Below are 21,608 nucleotides of genomic sequence, written 5' to 3'. Positions count from 1 at the left end.
TACGAGGAAGACTTTAAGGCACACAGAGGTCGAGAGACAAATCTAAGCAGAGCTTTACGCTGGCGACGTGCGTTAAAATGACATGCAGGTATACTGAAGTCACATGCACGGTCAATTCTGTCCAACGACCTGAGTCCCTCTGAACACTGAGCTAGGGGAGAGTACTAGTTAGAAAGATTTCTTTATTCTCAAACTAACTCCCCCATTTCTAACCATCATCCTCTCCCTCACAGGCTAACTACACACTTCTATTGTCAAAGCCACACTGAAACGTGGGCAAAAGACCACAAAATTGCCTGGCTCATCTCTAACACAACCTCTGATCAGAGCATGCTCCTTGAGCCCCACTTCTGGCTCCAAAGCATAAGTGGATGTGAGGACATGAGCCCTATGGGGTTGGGAAAAGGGAGAGCTCAAACAATGTTCTTGTCAGCACTTTAAACAAAAAATCCATTCAATAAGAATGGCACTATGTTCCTTTTGCCCTTTCTCCCTAGGAACTAAATTAAACAGATTACAGACAGTGGCAAGAGCTAGCCTTAGAACAGCCTCCCCCTTATTTGTTATTTTTAGAAATTTAGTCGACAACGCCTGACAACTAAACATGCCTAGAATAGCTAAAGGGAGGGGGGATTATCAGATACTACCAGCAAAAAAACACTAGTCATCACTTCCTCCAACCCTAAGAAAGAATCATTTTCCATGTCTTTATGGCATCACACAGAGTTTGAGCTTTTAGAGTCTCATATAAAAACAAAGTACGCACAAAACATCATGGAAACTGATAATGCTTCCTGACTGGAGTACTGTTCCACCCTCACATGTGTTTTCTTAAAAACAAACACAGAATAAAATGAACTCAACTGCTTTGCACAAAAGTTAGGAGTACAATGCATGGTGTGTCCATTTTGGAAAAATTTCTCACAAGATAATTATGTACCCAAAGAATGGCTTCGTGAATAGTGATGGAATTCAAATATTTTTATTATGCTGACGACAACTGAGAGACTTATTTGAAAGCAAGACAAAGTGAGGTGGGAGAAACTAATCATGATTAGCAAGACACTATAACTGAAATGATGTAGTGAAAATTCAGAGAAATGCATAAAATGGTAAACTCAAAATAAGAAAGCCCTAAGTAATATAACTATGTGCATCAACAAATTAAAATTCATAAAAATATGCCCTGGCTGGGTGGCTCAGTTGGTTGGAGCCTCATCCTATACACCAAAAGGTTGCAGGTTTGATCTCCAGTAAGGGCACAGACCTAGGTTGTGGGTTCAGTTCCTGGCTGGGGTGTGTATGAGAGGCAACTGATGGATGTCTCTCTCACAAAGATCTCTCTCTCCCCACACCCCCACCATCCCTTCCTCTCTTGGGGAAAAAAAAATCAATAAACATATCCTTCAGTGAAGATTAAAATTTTTAAAAAATAAAATTCATGAAAGTACATTTTATAAAACTTAGTAAGATACCACTTATAAAAATGTCCATGTATATTCAAGGAATTTAATAATTTATCAACATTTTCTGCCAATATTCTAAGTATCATGTATTTATAAAAGAGTACAGGATAAAGCACAAGTGACTATAATAATATCTTCCTAGATATGTTATTTTAACTTATGTATGTGGAGTCAATAAGCTATTACACAACTCTATCCAAATTGTCTCTAAAACAGGTGATGCCCAATATAAACTACCTGTAAGCCATCACATGCACATCTCTGAGATTTCAGTAATTTACGCAACTACTACAAAGATATCAAAGGAGATGCTGTCACCTCGAATCACATTTTAGCTGGCAAAGCTGTGGGGGGTATTTATTTTATTTTAGCTTCTAAAATAGATCCCGATTAACTTTTTTAATTAAGGTAATTATTGGATATGAAAGAAAACTGGTTTTTTGTTTTGTTTTGTCTCCCTCCATCTTTTAATGTGAAGGGGCATTTTTGCTCCTAAAGTGGCAATTCATAAAAGACAAGAGGTTATAGTGATAAACTTAATAGAAGTGACCCTAGATACATTCTAATCCAACCCTGTTGTTTTTGCAAATAACGACACTGAGGCTCAGAGCAGAGCAAGGGCTAGAATCCAGAACTCCTAACATAACAGAAAGTATTTAAATAGGAATTTAGGGTAATGAATGCCCTGCTTTAAATCTAGTAGACTTGGAGATCTCTATTTACCGTTCAAACACCAGTTTGGATCTTGTTCTCCTGAGCTAACATGCACAGTGTGCTCATTAATACAGGTGTAGCCTCATCTGCACTGAGTATTAACAACTGACTCCTGGCCAGTATCACCTCAGGTTAGAGGAGACCTGTGATTTACTGCTCAGGGTAGAGCTGGAAGATCTCGGGTAAAGTATACTGATTAACTTCATCTCACCATTTAGTTACAAGAGCAGAGAGGCATGCAATAATCTAAAAGAAAATTCAAAGTCTAACTCATCAAAAGCAATTATTCTCTAACAGGCTAAAAATGACCAGAGGAACTCGCAAGCATGGAAGAAAGGGGCTAAGGACAAATATTTATGGTAAGAGACAGAAAAGTGCAGACCATATAAAGCATACAGTAATGAACGCTGAGGTCAACGACCCTCGGAAGCATTCAAAGGACAGTCCGGCATGGGTACAGACACCTGTCCCAAGGAAGGGGATCAAGGATCCCTGGGCTGTATCCTGGAAGAAAAGACTAACCACATCAGGATGCAAAAGGCTGAGCTCTGGGCTAATTGGAATGTAAATTCTTCATAAATGAAGGTGCACATGAGCGAGCACGTCAAACCAAAGCAGTATGTGTATAAAATATCTGTAATATATATTTTACAGAGAAATAAAAAAGTCTGTCTAGGCAGTAGGGCAAACATATTTGAAATGTTTACATCTGAGTTCTAGAACACCAGACCTGAAATATTTCTATTTAGGAAATTAAACATATCACAAAAAGTTCACATTTGGGCAAATATTCTCCCTTGGATCGTAACACAGAGACACTGACCACGGTATTGATACAGGGGTGGGCAAAAGTAGTGAGTACGCCAGACAGTTTATTCTTGTATTATTATTTATTAATCACTGTATTATTTATTTGTATTACAACTGTAAACCCACTCTGCCCACCCAGCATAACCAGTGAAGAACACTCAACTAGAAAGAGCGCACGGGTAAGCTTCTTCGGACTCGCCTGTTCTTCACTGAAGGCGGCGGAGGACTACACAGCTACGCTACACCCTGAGACACCAGGACATGGAGAATATATATAGTTCACTATAAACTCTACAGTTTCCAACCATCGGGCTCATTTAGACTTAAGTCTTAAATAACTAAAAACTATTTTTAACAAACATCCATTTTTATAAATGTTGAGAATGCAAATGAACTCTATAAAGAGATGAGTATTCATATCTGAAATCCAATGTGTGGGACAATAAGTGAAAACTTCAACTGAGACTCCCCAAGTCAGAAAAAGAAAAACAAAAAACAGACTACTAACTTGTAGTTTTTGAAATTAAAAAAAAAAAAACAAAGAAAAAAAACACTCAATGGTACCCAGCTATCTAGCTACCGCTGAAGGTGGAAATTATTGGGCTAATTTTCCACGCAGAGACACTGAATACATACGGTACTTCTCTCCAGGACTCAGACTTTCCTGGGTTGAGGTGGGACGATGTCTCTGAAAAAATTAGCTCTCCTCAGCAAGAATCGAAGAGGCTAACTGTGCAAACATTCTATGAGAACACCTTGACTTAGTAAGAGTAAAAACAGCCTGTCTGGAAAGGTAAATCAAGGTACAGCACCACATTAGCAATGCAAATGAGCAAAGCACACTTGGCAGTAACACAGATGTCCTTCACAAACACAAAAGCAGCAAGGCAAAAAACAGATATAGTGATTTTGTTCATGTAAAGTTTAAAAACAGGCAAGATTACGTTACACGGTCTTGGGGATACAGATAGATAGTAAACTATCTATAAAACTATATTTTTAAAGAAGGAAATAAATAATTATCACAGAGGTTGGAGCAGGAGTTGGGAGGGGAACAGGCAGGACAGCATTGTGATCTCGGAGGGAGGGTTGAGAAGGGGCTCTTGGGTCCTGCCAGTTTTTCATTCTGTGGCCTGGATGACTGTCACAGGGGTTTGCTCTGTGATTGATTAAGCTATGCGAGAGGTCTGTCCAGAAGGTACCCAGCAACGTAATATGAAAAATAAAGACATTTATTGAGAAGATATAAGATACAAGAAACATCAATAAATAGGACAATGACGCCTCAGTCCCCTTCAAAATAGGCACCTTGGGACCTCACACAGGTCTCCCAATCACCATCAGCTGCCCCATCACATTTTCCTAAACCTCACTGACGGTCTGAAATCTCTTCCCTTTCAAAGGTGATTTTTAGTTTGGGGAAAAGCCAGAAGTTGCAGGGCGCCAAATCTGGGCTGTAGTAGGACTGAGTCACCTGGGTGATTTGATGTTTCATCAAAGAACTCCGCACGAGATGTGATAAATGAGCAGGCGCGTTGTCATGATGAAACTGCCAGTCACCAGTGCCCATAGCTGCAGCCCTCTGAATCATCCAAACAGTTTCCGTGAAGGAATGTTCAAGCTTAACACAAAATCTGATGCACATTTGTCGTTCTACTCGCTTAGTCATTTTGAATGTGATGGCCACACAGTACACACGTTCACTCAACAATGTCTACAGCCCCCACTGACGAGTACAATAAAGTCTTCATTGTTCACACATGTGCATTCCAGTCCACTCTCCTTAACTGCCAGGTTACATCAATGACAAGCAAGCTGTTCCCATTATTTTAACAATGGCTGGACTTTTTCTAGACAGACCTCATAAGTACTTTAATATATATTTCTATACTTCCATAAATGCTATACTTCACTACAAAATAAATAAATGACTGACATTTTAATGGATTCTAAACTTTGAGCTATGCTAGCAGTTGAACTATTAGGTGTGATTCTTGTTTAATATGTAAAAAGCATTCTATTCACTGGCTCTGTTCTCACCTGCTCTTCTCTCTTCATTGAAAACACAGACAAGAATCAGTGTCTATCATATCGTAATGTCTACTTAACCTCCCCTCCAAGGAGGCTCCCATCCTATACAAAATAGCACCGGCTCTAAAATGAAGTACTTGGGCAAAAACTGGACATCCATCCAAGTGCCAACCAGTCACCACCCATGCTATGGAAAAAGTGATCCTGGACAGGCAGAGTAAAATCTCCTCAATCATGAGAACTCCTCCAAAACATTTTCTCATCAGAATCTCAGAACTCAGCCAACTGCAGAGTGTCACAGGCACCTCCTGCCCAGCTCTGTTGCCACTATTCTTCCTACTTGTTTTAGGAACCACTGTCTAACCAAAGCTGTCATCTTTGTGAAAGAGTCAAGACTTTTACACAGCTTTTTAAATTTTACTTGTATCATGGGTGGGAGAGCTATTTCACAACCCTGGGCTTGTAACATTCTGCGTCAGAAGTGGCATTACGTAGGCCACAATATCCTCAGTTTCCTTATTCTTATTTATATTCTGTCATTGCTGAGCTAACTAGAGGGGTAAAAGGGGTGGTACCCATGTCAGAGACAGAGGGGAAGGAAAGTGGCCAACCAGTACATGCGTGTGCCTCAAATACAACTCGGGCTTTAGACTGAAGGCAGACGAGCCTAAAGCAGTACCTGTTTGGCCTGACCTGGAACAAGGGAGAGAATCTAAGAGTATGATGGTCAAAATGTATTCATTTCATCGCTGAAAACTCAGTTATCTCAAGGATTCCAGATAGTTGAGACTCATAAGGCAAGGGGTCAGAAGTCAAGTCCTAGCCCATCCGAATGCTGAATCTAAGTTTTCCTAACTGCAAAAGAAGTTCACGAGTAATTATTTCCTTATTACCTCCAAAAAGTGAGCAAAAATACTTCTCACTCTATATATCTCCTCAATCTATCAATAGGTTTTAACTCAACTTTAAGTAAAACTGAATTTTCTCAAAAAAAAGAAAAAAGACTTCTTTCTCTTTGTAGCATACTGTACATTTCAATAAGAAAATCATTTTTACAAAGAGATGTAAAACTCGGGGTCATAATTCCAAATTCCAATTAATTCATGTCATTTTTAAAAATTATGCTTTGTACTTTTCTAATGACAACATCTACTGTATTGTATATTATACATTCAGCCATCTTCTTTAAAAAGTTACATTATTATTTTTATTTTAATTAAAAAAAATTTTTTAATCCTTACCCAAGGATATTTTTTATTGATTTGAGAGAGGAACATCAATTGGTCGCCTCTCATCTGCACCAGACTGGAGACTGAACCCACAACCTAGGCATGTACCCTGACAGGGAATTGAACCTGTGACCTTTTGGTGTACAGGATGATGCTCCAACCAACTCAGCCACCAGCCAGGACTCAACATTGTTAAAAATAGAAAATTCCGTCAATGACATAAAGAACATGGTTACTCTATTGTACTAAAGTCACCATTTTATAGTTTCTCCTGACTAGAATCTGCATCATTGAGCTACTAATCAATCACCTTTAGGATGAAATGGTGATATTCCCTCCCAAAATCTGATCTACCATTCTTATAAAAGAAAGATAAAAATCTACATCACATTACTATATTGTGAACCTGTTATGAAAACAGTTCCTGAACAGTCCCACTCAAATGATTAAAGTCTGAAGAATAACCCAACATAGGGGGCATTAAAATGTAAATATGGAGTTTTAAGAAGAAAAACAGTAAGACTATCTTTTCAAGGTTAAAACAGTACCTGTCTTTACCTTTCTAGTAAGTAACAGAACTCCCTATCAAGGATACGCGAGGACACGGTTATAGCACCCCCACCTCTGCTCCATTAAGAAGAAAGGGCCAGCAGGTGAGGCCACCAAGTTGGTTGAAAATGTAGGCACAGCCTAACAGAGTTATCAAAAGCTGAAATTCTAGGTAAGCTTTGCACTCATAAATAAAGACCTGGGGGTGGGGGTGGAATCTGGAGAGGGCAAACATAAAGAAACAGTCAGAACAGAGGTGAATAAAAGGGAGTCTATGCAATACTAAAGAAAATGGGCTCTCAAATTAAAGAACCTGAATCAGACCAGCAGCAGGTCACAGAAAAGGTTTATTCTTAGTGTCATCTATACAGACTGTTGGTACACACACAGCAGGCCATATTAAGTGCTTTGATTAGAAACTGGACCTGTGGACCCAGACCAAAAACTACCTTACTCCTTCTGTGATGAAATACACGCTAAATAGAAACAACCTGACGCTTGTCTGCAGGGTTATGTATAGGTTGTGCCTCCCTCATTTAATTGTAGGGAACCTGAGGGCAGAAATTAATGCTGCTAATGATAATTAAGAAGGATTAAGATAATCATGTTAGACTGGCAAGAAATAATAGGGCCCAGAAGAAGAAACTACGTATTTGAAAGGAGGGGCAACAATTGGGAGCCTTGGGAAAACCTAGAGCTCTGAATCAGTATCTAGTTTTGCAAGTAATAGGAAACCGTATTTGCAATTGCTTTGACTAGTGATAGCTCATATGCCCAAATTCCCACACTGTCCTATGGAACTAAGGAGAACAAGAAAAAAGCACCTAATTTAAGACTGAGGAGTCAGGAAAAGGTTCTCAAGAAAAACAGCCCTAAACTAAGATGCTAAGGATTAATAGATGGAGCTGGTAAGGGCCAGAGGAAGAAGTTCTCTGTTAGAGGGAACTACAGTATTTTGCCGTGTATAATGTACTCCTATGTATAAAGTGCATCATTATTTTTCCCTCAAAAATGTGGGCAAAAAAGTACGTATTATACATGGAAAAATATGGTATTTTACAAAGACCAGGAAAAACAAAGAAAGCACAGTGAGTTCTAAAAACAGAATATTCCTCCATGGCTGAAGCAAACAGTGTAAGAGAAGGCACAAAGCATGAAAGAAAAAGAGAGAACATTAAAAATAGCCAGAGAGAAAAACAACAAAGAGACACTCAGACTGACAGGTGACTTCTCAATCACAACAATGGAAGCCAGAAGTCAGTGAAATGTTGTCTTTAAAAAAGCTGAGAAATTCTTAAACATATAAAGCAAAATGAAACATGTCCTCTGAATTGTGTGTACAGTGATGACGAGCACTTAAGCACCCAGTTGTAGTCTCTAAACATCATTGCCCACTAATCGGAATGACTAATGAGAAATTGATAAACAGCATCACAGAGGGAGATTTGCTACATCTCTCAATAACTAACCAAATAAGCAGAAAAAACCAGGAAGGAAATCCGAACACTACAATTAACAATGTTTGTGTGTATGAGTGTGCATGTGGGTGTACACACTCATGCATTTCAGGCTGAAGTAACAAAGCTACACAGGTATGGAAGTGGGAAAGTACAGGATTGCTCCAGGGAAAGCAAGAGTCTGTGGCAGCTGATACTATTAACAATACAGGTGAGAGTTGTATTGGCGAGTGTACTAAATGCAGGGGTAGGAATCATACAATAATTGAATGCTGAGGTAATGAAGAACCTACAATGGTAGAAGAAATGTAAAGTGAGAAATTAAAATATAAACTAGAGTTATACACTAAAGTGGAAATACAAATTATCAAGTGATGAAAAACAGTATATACACAATAATTACTATTTTTTAAAAGTGTGTGTGTGTGCCTGTGTGTGTGTATGTGTGTGTGTGTGAATACATGAATGTGTTTATGACACAAAGTTTGGCCACTGCAGAGGTGACAACATGGGGATGGGCAGGGAAGAGGGGAAAGTTGGATTTTCATTTTATCATGTTTTACTTTTTTACTGTTCTTCTTTTTTATAATGTATTATATTGCTTTTATAATATAAATAACAGTGAAATGAAAGATTAAAAAGATAAAAAAATACCTTCCTAAGGTGGAGGCTAGAGTTTAACTGCTAGTTTTTTACAGCTCTAATCAGCATTTCAAACAGTTACCAACAAGCCAGCCAATCTACTTCTATTACCTGACAGATATCAGGATACTTAGCCAGTGTGTGAGACTATATGAAAGGAAACTTTTAGAAAATAAATTTCCTAATATTCATCAGAACTGAATAACATGCTATAATCATCATGTGGCAATTTTACCTTAATAATTTTTAAAAGTATAAATGTTAACACATATTTGTTACAATTTATCCAACACTGAGATTATAAGAGAATTATATACAAATTACTTTGCATCTTGCTACTTATTCATCAGAACAATTTTTCAGTACATTTACCTTAATATATGCAAAATCACACTGAAACAGTTGTGCCTGGAGTAAAGACACTTCCGTTTGGAAACACTAGAGAATAAAAATCTCAGTCTAGAACAGCTAGGCTGACAAAAACGGTACAATAGGACAACAACCACCTGGTGGCTGCAGGACAACAGTTTTTCTGTGTGTCTGCTTATCTGTTTTGTTTTTATAATACATCTTTCTGAACTATAAGTCTATTAGCACGTTTGTTTAAACTATCATCAGTAGTCAAACAAGAATAAGCCTAAGTAACCTAAGGCACTCCATGCTCACCCGGGCCATGCCAAGCCAGTGCTCGGAGAAACCCCCAGAAGGCGCAGCGGGTGCCTCGCCGATCCAGCAGAGGGCTGAGTCAGACTCTGAACCGCCGCCTCAAGCAGCACTCACACAAATTAGATAAAGTGACCTATGAAGTCACTGTGCCCACCCCATCTCAGGAAATCTTGGTCCCAAGAAATTCTAACCAGTTTTTTGTCCAGACATACTTTTACTATACACAAAATGCACTTCACCAAAGCCCAAGAAGAGTATCTCATCAAAAGTCTTCATGTATAAGGATATTTTAATAATAAACTCCAACTTTCCACAGATTTACTAAGTTACCCTTACCTATAATATTTTTCTCTATCTAAAAATAGTAGCAAGTTGTTTTCCTCACTGGAACACCATCCTTCAGTTAATTAATTACAGGTTAGGACTGGGTCCTGGTCTAGACCCAAGCTTTGTTACAGGAACTACAATGTGTGAATGACGAACACATCAAGGTCCTTTACCGAGTGTTATCATTACCGGAGTTCATGCCCTACCACCACAATACCTAGTGTTTAAATATTTGTTGTGTTTTACTTTTGTTTTTTTAAAAACAGATATGTTCATTCAAAGGCAAGAGAGAAAATACACTCAGGATAAGAGCATCCTATCTTCTTCAAAATTCCCTATAGTTGAGATTTTTTTATTGTCTTATACACCGTCATTAATATGACTGCTTCATAGCTCTAACCACAGTTAGAAAAAATTGGAAGTAATAACAGCATGACTTTAGCAGGCAATTTAATATGACACAATGAGATAATTACTTTTTCCCCTAAAAGTTGACTACTTACTGTCAATATTCACTCAAAACTTACTTCCAATTCTTTAATTTTTTCTTCTGCTATTTTCTGTTTCTCTAACAGCTGATTGTGAATTACCTCCTTGGACTGAAGAATAAACCTAAAAAACACAAAAAAGCTGAAGATTAAGCCACGCAACCATCTTATTCATCAAAATCAACAGCTATATACCACCAATACTAAATTAAGAAAGCAAAAGAATAATCTCCCAATTCAGGACTAATTATATGTATTGTTATGTTAATATGACAAATTCCAGAAATCACCACAGGTTTAAGCCTTCTTGGCTTAGAAAGCTTAAAAGCTTAAAAGTAAATGTTCCCTTAACTAAGAAGGAAATCAGGCTTCAAGTAAATTCACAAATAAAAGGAAAAAACATAAAGGGATAAAAACTTAATAGAGGTTAAGAGAAAAGTTAACAATAAAAATCCCCTGTAATTTTTATTTTTCCAGCTATCTGTATCAACTTTTATATAGATATTTTTAAACAGTATTTATAAATTAAAGCTCTCCCTCCAGTGTTCTTTCTTTCTTTACTTATATATTTATTTTTTGTAGCAGCAGTAACTCATGACCTTTTAAAGTCACAATCAACTACTGTGTTAGGATCAATGCATTAGTGTTTATATGAGTTTCTAACACAAAAAGCGTTGTATAAAGCCTAGTATCTTTTATTATTATTTCCAGAGTGTGTAATACCTCTGAAAAGCTCAAAATGTACAAGTGGAAAATTTAAACGTTTTCCATTTTATAGTCAGGCATATTATTTACAATTGATGAGGGTGGAAATATGAGGAAGCTTTAAAAATTAACACAATCTGTTTTGGGACTTACATCAGTAATTCGTGCTGTAGGGAAAGGAAGAATAAAATTTTTTATAGCCTCCAGTAAGTGAACTGGAATATTTCCCCTCTACTGGAACCAAGGGAGAACCTCAACTACTCAAACCTCTTTCAGGACTGTCCAACTAGGCTGTAACAGATTTTGATTAAAGATTACAATTAATTAAACAGATTGTTTCTTCTCTTTGTACATAATTTAGATTCTAACAAAGAACTAAACACCATCTCTTAACAAACAGCCAAACAAGAAAAGTAAATCAAGGTGTCAACATGCAGTTTCCTCTACCAACCTTGTACAAACAAGTCTCAGCAGGTTCTTAGCAAGAGGGCATGTTATTTTAGATGAAAGACAAGCAGAAACAGACCAAAAAGGGCAACTCTTACTTTGCCTAGACACCTGGGAGGGAACTGCTTTCCCCCCACTTCTTCATGAATACACCTTGGCACAAGTATTAACACAGTCTCTTTCACTCCACTAATTATAAGCCTGTGTCCTTATGTGGACAGTCCAGATAATTTAACTCATCATCCTAGTCTTCAGTCATAACTTGATCCTTTGCAAAAATCTTACTCATATATTCATGCAAAACAAGAATTACTCTATAACCCTTTGTCCAAATGTTATTATTAGTCCAAGAGACAGGTGCTATTTTAATAAGATTATGTTATATAGAATACTTTTCTCAGAAATAATTGCAGACTTATGATGGTTTAACTTACAATTTTTTGAACTTACAATGGTATGAAAACAATACACATAATAAATTACATGAGATATTCAACACTTTACTATAAAATAGGCTCTGTTAAATGACTTTGCCCAAATGTAGGCCAATGTAAGTGTTGTAAGCACATTTAAGGTGGGCAAGGCTAAGCTAAGACGTTTAGTAGGTTAGATGTATTAAATGCATTTTAACTTATGATATTTTCAACTTTCAGTGGGTTTATCAGCACATAACCCTATCTCAAGCAGAAGAGCACCTGCATGTGGTGAAGGATCCCAGGAGAGGAGCTGTTTGGCACTGTACTCAGTCTCAGTGATGCCATGTAAAAAGTATAAATCTAGGCCCAAGAGTCACCAAATTATGTCATTCCATGAACAATATTTCTAAGAAAGTCTTTCAGCCATGGAAATCATATTCAGAGTAAAATATACATTTTTAAATAGCACTGATTGCTGCCCAGTGAGTAGTATCCTCAAATTCTTTATTAGTGTCTGGGAAATTTTCAAAGCTAAGATTAGAGGTCAAGTCATTACTTATGTGGCCTTTAAAAATAAAGTATCTGTACAGATACTAAATCCCTTGAGCAGAAAATAAAATTACTAGAAAGCAAGAACACACAACAACAAAACATGTTTTTCCATGGCCACACACCCGCAAGGTGCCCACACTGGACTGTGCCAACCTCAAAGGCCAAGAGAGATGCCACCACAGCTAGCCAACCTACCATAAGCCTAAGGACATCTGAGCCATGAGAGTTTTAAACAAGGATAAGTACTGAGTAAACTCAAGTGCCTACCTTAATGACATTTACACAGTCAAAATTCAAGCAAAAAAGTTATGGGAAATTTGGTTTAGTCCTCAAATTTAAAAATGTCAAACACACATGGTATGGAGATTGGAAAGGGCCCCAAGAAACATTTGGATTTCTGGAAAAAGTCTTTAGAAAATACCTTATCAATTGTTAACAAGGCACTGAATTACCAGATGCTATTTTGAAGATAAAGGATATATCATGACAATGTAATTATGGGGCACACATCATACATAAATACTATGTACACAGTTTCTAAAAGCAGAAGACCTCACAGAGATCCTGCCTGATCATTTATGGAAGGCCAAATAGCAGATAACAAATTCTGGAGTTCAGAATGTGCCACAAAGGAAAAAGGAACCATGAATAGGGAAGTTATTTTTACATAACAAATGATAGGCACAGAATGTGCTTACAATACTCAGGATGACATAATCTAGACTAGAGTCACTGTTTTGTAAAGGGCCTCTCGACACTGGAAATCAATGCCATGTGGCCCTGCACTGTCGACTCTCAAGGGCCTGAAGCCTGCTGTTTCATTTCCTCATTTATTTGCAATTATGCCATCCAAAAAACACACAATTGTATGATGGTCTTTGGCTGTGCTCTGAATTGTCCTGCAGACTGGAAAATGACTTCCACTTTGTTCATATACCCAAAATACAATCCAGGATCAGTGTCAATGATGTCTTTTGGGTACCCTTCCAAAGTATGGTCACCTGGACATACACATTCAGAGACAATAACATGCTTATGATAATGCATTCTGTTTGGGTGGGAAATTTTTAAAGCACATCTGAAAACATACTCTAATGGCATTTGGGGCATCCACAAATTAAATGGCACAGGAAACGCTGAAGAAGAATGAACTTATCTTGCTTCTTTGCCTCACCCCACTGGTGATGAAAACTACTTGCATGTGTGCACAAAGATATATGTTCAAAAAAATATTTTACTTCATAATTTTTTTAAGGAAAGGAAGGAAAGAAGGTAGGAAGGAATGAAGCGAGGGAGGGAGGGAGGGAGGAACCTAAATCCTTTAGTAAGGAAGCGATGAACAAATTATGCTACATCCATACTGGAGGATGCTGAATACACAGAGACTTCTCTTTATGGCATAATGCAGAGGAGATACCATGAACACTCTTCCTGGTTAAAAACAAAGCCAAAAAGTCCCATTTTAAAACACTCTGCTGAGCAAACATTGATGAAAAGTAGTAAAATCAGGAATTCTGGAAGGTAAGAAAGCAATAAATTCCCTTTCTTTAAAAACCCCTGAGAGCCCTGGCTGATGTGGCTCAGTGCACTGAGTGTCGGCCTGTGAACCAAAGGATTGCCACTCAATTCCCAGTCAGGGCACGTGGCTGGGTTGTGGGCCAGGTCCCCAGTAGGGGGTGTGCAAGAAGCAACCACACATTGATATTTCTTTCCCTCTCTTCCTCTCTCTAAAAATAAATAAAAATCTAAACAACAACAACAACAAAAACCTTAGAGTTTCTGCTGAATTCTAGAGAACTTAATTATGCACACTGACACAGAAACAGAAGATAAAATCTAGGGTCTATCCAAACTCAAGATGGTACTAGGAGAATTCCTGATTTAAGCCAGCTCCCCAAAGGATTCCATCTACATTCTAAGAGTGAAGAATAAATAAACTTACCTCTCATCAAAGTAAAATAGAAGAAATTTGTCTATCAATACCTCAGTAATGAAAAAACAAAAATGTTCCCAAGAATGTATAAGAGTAAATTGGCCTTCTCATAGGTTGTGGTTCAAATTCAACCTAATACATGGGCCAGAAAACCTCAAGCACAGAATATAAATACAATGTTCCCAATAGGAGGGTGGCAAAGTTCAAGTAAACTTGAAGATGGATTAATAAAAATTAAACTAGCCCTGGCTGGTGTAGCTCAGTGGATTGAGCACAGGCCTTCAAACCAAAGGATTGCTGGTTCGATTCCCAGTCAGGGCACATGCCTGGGTTGCAGGCCAGTTCCCCCCACTCCCAGTAGGGGGCACACAAGAGGCAACCACACATTGATGTTTCTCTCCCTCTCTTTCTCCTTCCCTTCCCCTCTCTCTATAAATACATAAATAAAATCTTAAAAAAAAAATAAATGAAAAACAAAGAGCAAAAAAGATGTGAAACACAATAAACAAAAAAGGAACATAGTACACAAGACCTAAGAGACAATAAGGAGCAGTCTAACGTATGTGTATTAAGACCCAGAAGAAAGGATAGAACAAGAGATTTTTCTAAAACAAATTTTTAAAAACCACAATTTAAAGACACTCAGAGAAACCCAAGCAAAATAAAAACAGCAACAAAAAACTAGAAGCAGCATAATCAAACTACTGAAAACCAAAGATAATCTTGAAGGCAGCCACAGAAAGATACATTACAAAAAACAAAGAGTTACAGCAAACATCTTATCACAAACTATGCAAGGCAGAAGATGATGAAATGACATTTTGAACAAAGCCAAAAAAAACCCAAGCTACTAACCCAGCATTACATACACAGTGAAAATAACTTTCAAAAAATAAAGGGTAAATTCAAACAAACAAAAGCTGAGAAAGTTGATTCTGGCAAATGAACACAATGAGAATGTTAGGGGTAGTACTTTCAGTAGAAGTATGACAGCACATGGCAACTTACAAGGAAATAAAAAGCACTGGAGACTTCAGTCAGGAAGGCGGCATAGGTAAACATGGCTGGCCTCCTTGCACACCATATCAAAATTAAAATTAAAATGTAGAACAACCATCATTCAGAACAGTCAGAAATCAAATTGAATGGAAGTCTGACAACTACAGAATTAAAGAAACCACATCCATCCAGACTGGTAGGAGGGGTGGAGATGCAGACAGGCTGGTCCCACATCCACATGTGGTGGATAATTCAGGTGGGATATCTTGGGAGCAAGGAGTCCCAGCCCTACACCCGGCCCTCCAACTCAGGGTTCCAGTGCCAGGAAGGTTAGTCCCCATAACTTCTGGCTGCAAACACCAGTGGGGATTGAGTTGGTGGAAGAAACTCTGGAATCCCAAGCAATTCCCCTAAAAGAACTCACACATGAACTTTTTTTACTCAGACTCACTCCTTCTGAGCTCCAGGGTAGCAGCTTGAAAAGCACCAGTGGCATACAGGGAAGAACTGAAGTGTCTGGCAACAACACAGGACTGGGAAACAGCTTTCTCTCAGACAGAAAGGTGGGCAGAGGCATTGTCTGTTTTCTCAGACCTTCCCCTGCAGAGCCATAGAGCCAGCCGTTGCCACATCTGAGAATCCATCAACCTAGCTAACACTGTTTGCCTCGTGCTGGAGATTCCAAAACTCCTCCTACCCAACTTACAGGCCCTACCAAACTGTTAACCATGACTTTTCCAGGCTGGTCTTGGCTCATGCTTAACTTCCAAAATCTTCTCAAACAAGCAACGGCTGGACTCAGTAGCCACCACCCCACCCCCCATACCTCTTGCCAAGTGGCCCCAGGCCCAGCACGAGCAGCAGCCACCTTAGATTCATAGCATGGCTTCACCGGGGAATCTCCAAGTCCAACACAAGTAGCAGCTACCTCAGATTGCTTTATAGTTCATGCAGGGTCCAACAACAAAAGAAGTCCAAAGTTAGCAGAAGGAAGGAAATAACAAAGATTAGAGCAGAAATAAATCAAATAGAGACTAAAAAGAATTAGAAGATATCAGTAAAACTAAGAGCTGGATTTTTTTGAAAAGGTAAACAAAATTGGCAATCCTTTGACTAGACTAACCAAGAAAAAAGAAAGGCTAAAATCAATGAAATCGAAAATGAAAGGGAGATATTATAGCTGATGTCACAGAAATACAAAGGATAGTAAGAAACTTCTATGAACTACTATACACGAACAAATTGGACAACCTAAAACAATGGATAAATCTCTAGAAACACACAACCTACCAAGACTGAACAATGAAGAAAAAAATATATGAACAGACCAATGACTAGTAAGGAAACCGAATCACTAATCAAAAACCTCCCAACAAACAACAGTCCAGGAACAGACGGTTTCACTGGTGAATTGTACCAATATTTAAAGAATTAATACCAATCCTTCTCAACTCTTCTGAAAAACAGAAGAGGAGGGAACTCATCTAAACTCATTTAAGAGGCCAGCATCACCCTGATACCAAAACTAGAGGAGGATGCCACAAGAAAAAAAATTACAGACCAATATCCTTGATGATACACAAAAAAATTTTTGTACCCTGGCTGGTGTGACTCGGTGGATTGGGTGTTGGCCTGCCAACCAAAGGATCACTGGTTTGATTCCCAAATCAGGGCACATGCCTGGGTTGCAGGCCAGATCCCCAGTGGGGGCATGTGAGAGGCAACCAGACATTGATGTTTCTCTCCCTCTCTTTCTCCCTTCCCCTCTCTAAAAATAAATAAATAAAATCTAAAAAAAAATTGCATTTCTATACACTAGTAAAAAACTTTAAGAAAATTTATTTCAATCCCATTTATAATTATATCAAAAAGAATAAAATACCTAGAATACATTTAACCAAGGAGGTGAAACACCTGTACCATGAATACTGTAGGGTGCTAATGAAAGAAACTGAAGATACAAATGGGAAAATATTCTGTGCTCATGGATTAGAAGAATATTGTTAACTTGTCCATACCTCCCAAAGCAATCTACAGATTCAAGGCAATCCCTATCAAAATTCTAATGGCATTTTTCACAGACAATGCCAACAATCCTAATATCCTAATGGAACAATCCTAAAATTTGTATAGCATCACAAAAGACCTGTATTGTATATCTGAAAGTTGCTAAGAAAGTAAATCTTAAAAGTTCTCATTACAATAAAAAAATGTGTAACTATATGTGGTCAATGATCTTAACCAGTCCCATCGTGGTCATCACTTTGCAATATATGCAAACATCAAATCCTTATGTTGTGCCCTGGCTGGTGTGGTTCAGTGGGTTGAGTGCCAGCCTGCAAACCAAAAGGTCAACTGTTCTCAGTCAGGGCACCTGCCTAGGTCTTGGACCAGGCCCTCTGTTGGGGGCAGGCAAGAGGCAGCCAATTGATATTGCTCTCACACCTTGCTGTTTCTCTCCCTTTTTCTCTCCTGTCCCCACTCTCTAAAAAATAAATAAAATATTTTTAAAAAATAAATCTACCTAATGTAATCCTTATGTTGTACATGTAAATCTATGTTAATTATACCTCAATTTTAAAAGGAAATAAATACAATACCACTCTGGGCATTTTAAAAAATGGTTAAGGTCTCACCAGACATAAATAAATATGAAAATGTGACCAAGAGCCAAGCCAAGAGGAAATTCAGTCAATAGAAATAGACTCAGAAAGGAGAGAAAAATGCCGATAAAAGCCTAGCTGATAAAAGCCTTAAAAATGCTGTTATAAAGGTGATCAAGAATTAAAGGAAGACATGACTTAAACAGAAAAATTAAAGATACAAAAAAGCATCAAGTGATACTTCTGGTGACCAAAAATACAGTATTTAAAGTTAAATATTTCACTGGATAAGCTTTATAGCAAATTAGGTACTACAGTAGAAAACAATAAACCCAAAGATGAAGCAATCACCAAAATCCAGTGGGAGTGTAGGGGACAAAAGAAATGAGCTATCAAACCATGAAAGACATGGAAACACTTAAATGCTTAGGCTAAGTAAAAACAGCCAGCATGAAAATGCTGTATACTGGAGGAGTCCAATTACGACACTCTGGAAAAGCCAGAACTATAGAAACAGTGAAAACATCAGCGGTTACCAGGGGTGTGGGGAGGGAGGGAAGGATAAATAGGTGGAGCACAAGGTATTTTGGGGACAGTGAAACTATTCTATGTGATACTGTAATGGCAGATACATGTTACATTTGTCAAAATCCATAGAACTATACAAGACAGAGTGAATCCTAATGTAAACTATGAACCTCAGTTAATCATAATTAATAGGCATGTATCAATATGTCTTTATCAATTATAACAAATTTACCACACAAATGCAACATTTTAATAGAGGAAACTGTGGGGTGGGAGGAAGGCAATACAAACTGGGGGGTGAGAGCTCTCTGTGCTTCATGCTCAATTTTTCTGTCAAGATAAAACCGCTCTAAAAAATAAAGTCTGTTAATTTAAAAAACAAGCAAACAAAAGAATGGGGACATGTTAAATAAAAGGTCACAGGAGACAACCTGAAAGAGCCAACGGCCCAAGGGGAATTGTTTGAACAATAAAATAATGCAGTAATTTAGACTGTAACCCAAAAATACAGCACCCAGACCTGCTGTATCTCAGCCAACAGACATCTATATTACTCAGTATGTGCAAATCTCACTCTGAGGAATGCTGCTACATGCATGTTCCCCTCATCAGCTACCACTTTCACAAACCCATCCTGTCCTTCCTCTTCCAGGGCCTCTATTGCAAACATAATGCAAGGCTCTCAGCTAAGCTATCTCTACCCCAAGTCCCTACAAAAACTCATTTCTTTCTAAGGCTTCAACTTGGCCAATAAACCTCAAAATACCACCAACTCCTATTACCTGTACTGTGTCTGCATCATCTAATGGTCATTTCTGCTTATATGTCCCACGTCTCCTCAAATGCAGCAGGTCCCAAATTTAACTCATTTTATCTACCCATACCAACATACTAGTCTCCCCATCTCAGCTTCCGCTTCTATCAATGTTGCCACTTGCCCACTCACCCAAGTCCCAAGCCTCTAGGTACCCTCCTCATCCCCTATATTCCCAATTCATCACTGACTCATGCTTTCTTTCATACTGACCGTCGTCCTCTCCATCCCACTTGTTACGTTCATTTATGCCCTTTTCCCAGACTCCTGAACTGCTCTGATGGCTTCCTACCTGCACTCCCTCATTAAACTCTCCCTAATTCATCCTCGGTATATTACCAACAGTTTTCGTGTACCTAGCTCTCAACTGTTGGTCACTGTATTGATTGTTGTTGATCATCGCAGGCACTAATGGTTGGCAACCCCACACCCACTCTCCTTGTTAACAGAGCCCCAGTTTTGTTTGGATGCCCTCCACTTTCCCAAGTGACTTGGGGAAGTGAGTCCTGAAGTAAATCTTGCCTGGTCATTCCCAATCATGGCACTCCCATCCCCTATGACATAAGCCCAAGGAAGTGGCTCAGCTCCTGTCATGAAATGTGAGGGGTAGCCCTTTTGAAGACTTCTGGGAAGCACCCTTTGACCCTAACGAAGATGACACAGAAAACACGGTACTTCCTAATTCTGGGTGCCGGCACGTCTAAGTGAAACCCCTGGAACTGCTTCACCCAACCTGAAGGTGAAGCCGGCAAGCAGAGGGGAGAGGGCAGAGGCAAGAGCACTGGAGTAAACGGAGCTGAAGGCCGTGTACAGTCCCTGCGGAGGCCTGACACACACGACATGGATCCATCATGCTTAACGGAAGAAGCCAAACAAAGGGGCACATACTGAGATGATTCCATTTATATATAGTCCATATGAAGTTCTAAAATAGGCTAAATTGCCCTGGCTGGCGTATCTCAGTGGATGGAGCGCGGGCTGGGAACCAAAGTGTCCCAGGTTCGATTCCCAGCCAGGGTACATTCCTGGGTTGCAGGCCATAACCCCCAGCAACCGCACATTGATGTTTCTCTCTCACTCTATCTCCCTCCCTTCCCTCTCTAAAAAATAAATTTAAAAAATAAATAAATAAATAAATAAATAAATAAAATAGGCTAAATTAATCAACAGTGACAGAAATCAGATTATCAGTTGCTTAGAACAGGACGTGAGGGAGAGAGAATTGACTTGGAAGAAGCAAGGAAGTTTTTAGGGTAATGAAAATGTATGATATTGTTACACTTGTCCAATCCATCCAACTGTGCTCTTAAAATGAGTACATTTTACTGTATATAAGTTATATCACAATAAAGTTGATTTAAGGAGATAATTAATACTACAGTACCCAAATGATTTTAAGTGTTATGGAGAAAGTAAGCCAAAAAATTAAAAATAAAAGAGAGAGAGACAGAGTAAAGGAGGTGAAGAGTTGGAGGGAAGTATGTGCACAATTTTAAGCGGGACAGTCACGAGAGGCCTCGGTGCCTCTTTAGCAACGACCGGAAGGGAGAGAAGTCGTAGGCCAGGCAGACATCTGGAAGAAGGCTTCAGAGAGAGGCCAGGAACTACAATACAAAAGCCTTTGTCTTTCCACTGATAAAACATTGATCTGACTTGTGTTTGAAAATCACTCTGGCTGCTCAGCTGAGACGAGCTATAAAGTGGTTAAGGATGGAAGCAGGGAGCCCAGCTGGGAGGCAAGTGCAATAATCCAATGACAGTTTAGACCAGGGTGGTGGTAAGTAGAAGTGTTCAGGTTCTGGATTACATTTAAAGAGAGTCTTTGCTAACAGACTGAATTTGAAAGAGAGGAATCAAAGATGAGTCCGAGATTTGGAAGAACTGGAAAGCCTTTACTGAAATGAGGAAGACTGAAGGAAGAACTGGCTTATTTGTAAACGTGACAATTTTATTTCAGTCAAGTTAATTTTAAGACACCTGTTAGAGCAGCAAATGGAAATGTAAAGCAGGCAGGTGGACATGTAAGTGTGTAGTTCCAGGAAGGGGTCTAAGCTGAAGACAAAAATCTAGGAGTTGTCAGTACATAAAGATAAAGGCATTTAAAAAGATGAGCCTGGATGAGATCACTAACAGACTAAGTACAGGCAGAAGAGGGAAAAAAAAAAAAAAAATCCAAAGGCTGAGCCCAAAGTCAACCTAATATTTGGAAATGGGAAAGAAAAGGAGGCAATA

The 21,608-nt window shown here is 38.6% G+C and overlaps 1 protein-coding gene across 1 annotated transcript in view; it reads right to left on the bottom strand.

The window, feature by feature from the left end:
- PFDN1 (prefoldin subunit 1) overlaps positions 1-21,608 on the bottom strand; it is a 53,749-nt gene that overhangs the window by 20,930 nt on the left and 11,211 nt on the right. Inside the window, exon 3 of the mRNA XM_045820867.1 lies at positions 10,419-10,503. Within this exon, the coding sequence (XP_045676823.1) occupies positions 10,419-10,503 (85 nt within the window). The remainder of the gene's footprint in view (positions 1-10,418; positions 10,504-21,608) is intronic.

This window comes from Phyllostomus hastatus, unplaced genomic scaffold (genome assembly GCF_019186645.2).
Source record: "Phyllostomus hastatus isolate PE091 unplaced genomic scaffold, TTU_PhHast_1.1 phas_contig_150, whole genome shotgun sequence".
NCBI classification, from domain to species: Eukaryota; Metazoa; Chordata; class Mammalia; order Chiroptera; family Phyllostomidae; genus Phyllostomus; species Phyllostomus hastatus.
The sequence above is the reverse complement of the archived record's forward strand: the minus strand, read 5'-3'. Positions and strand labels throughout refer to the sequence as shown.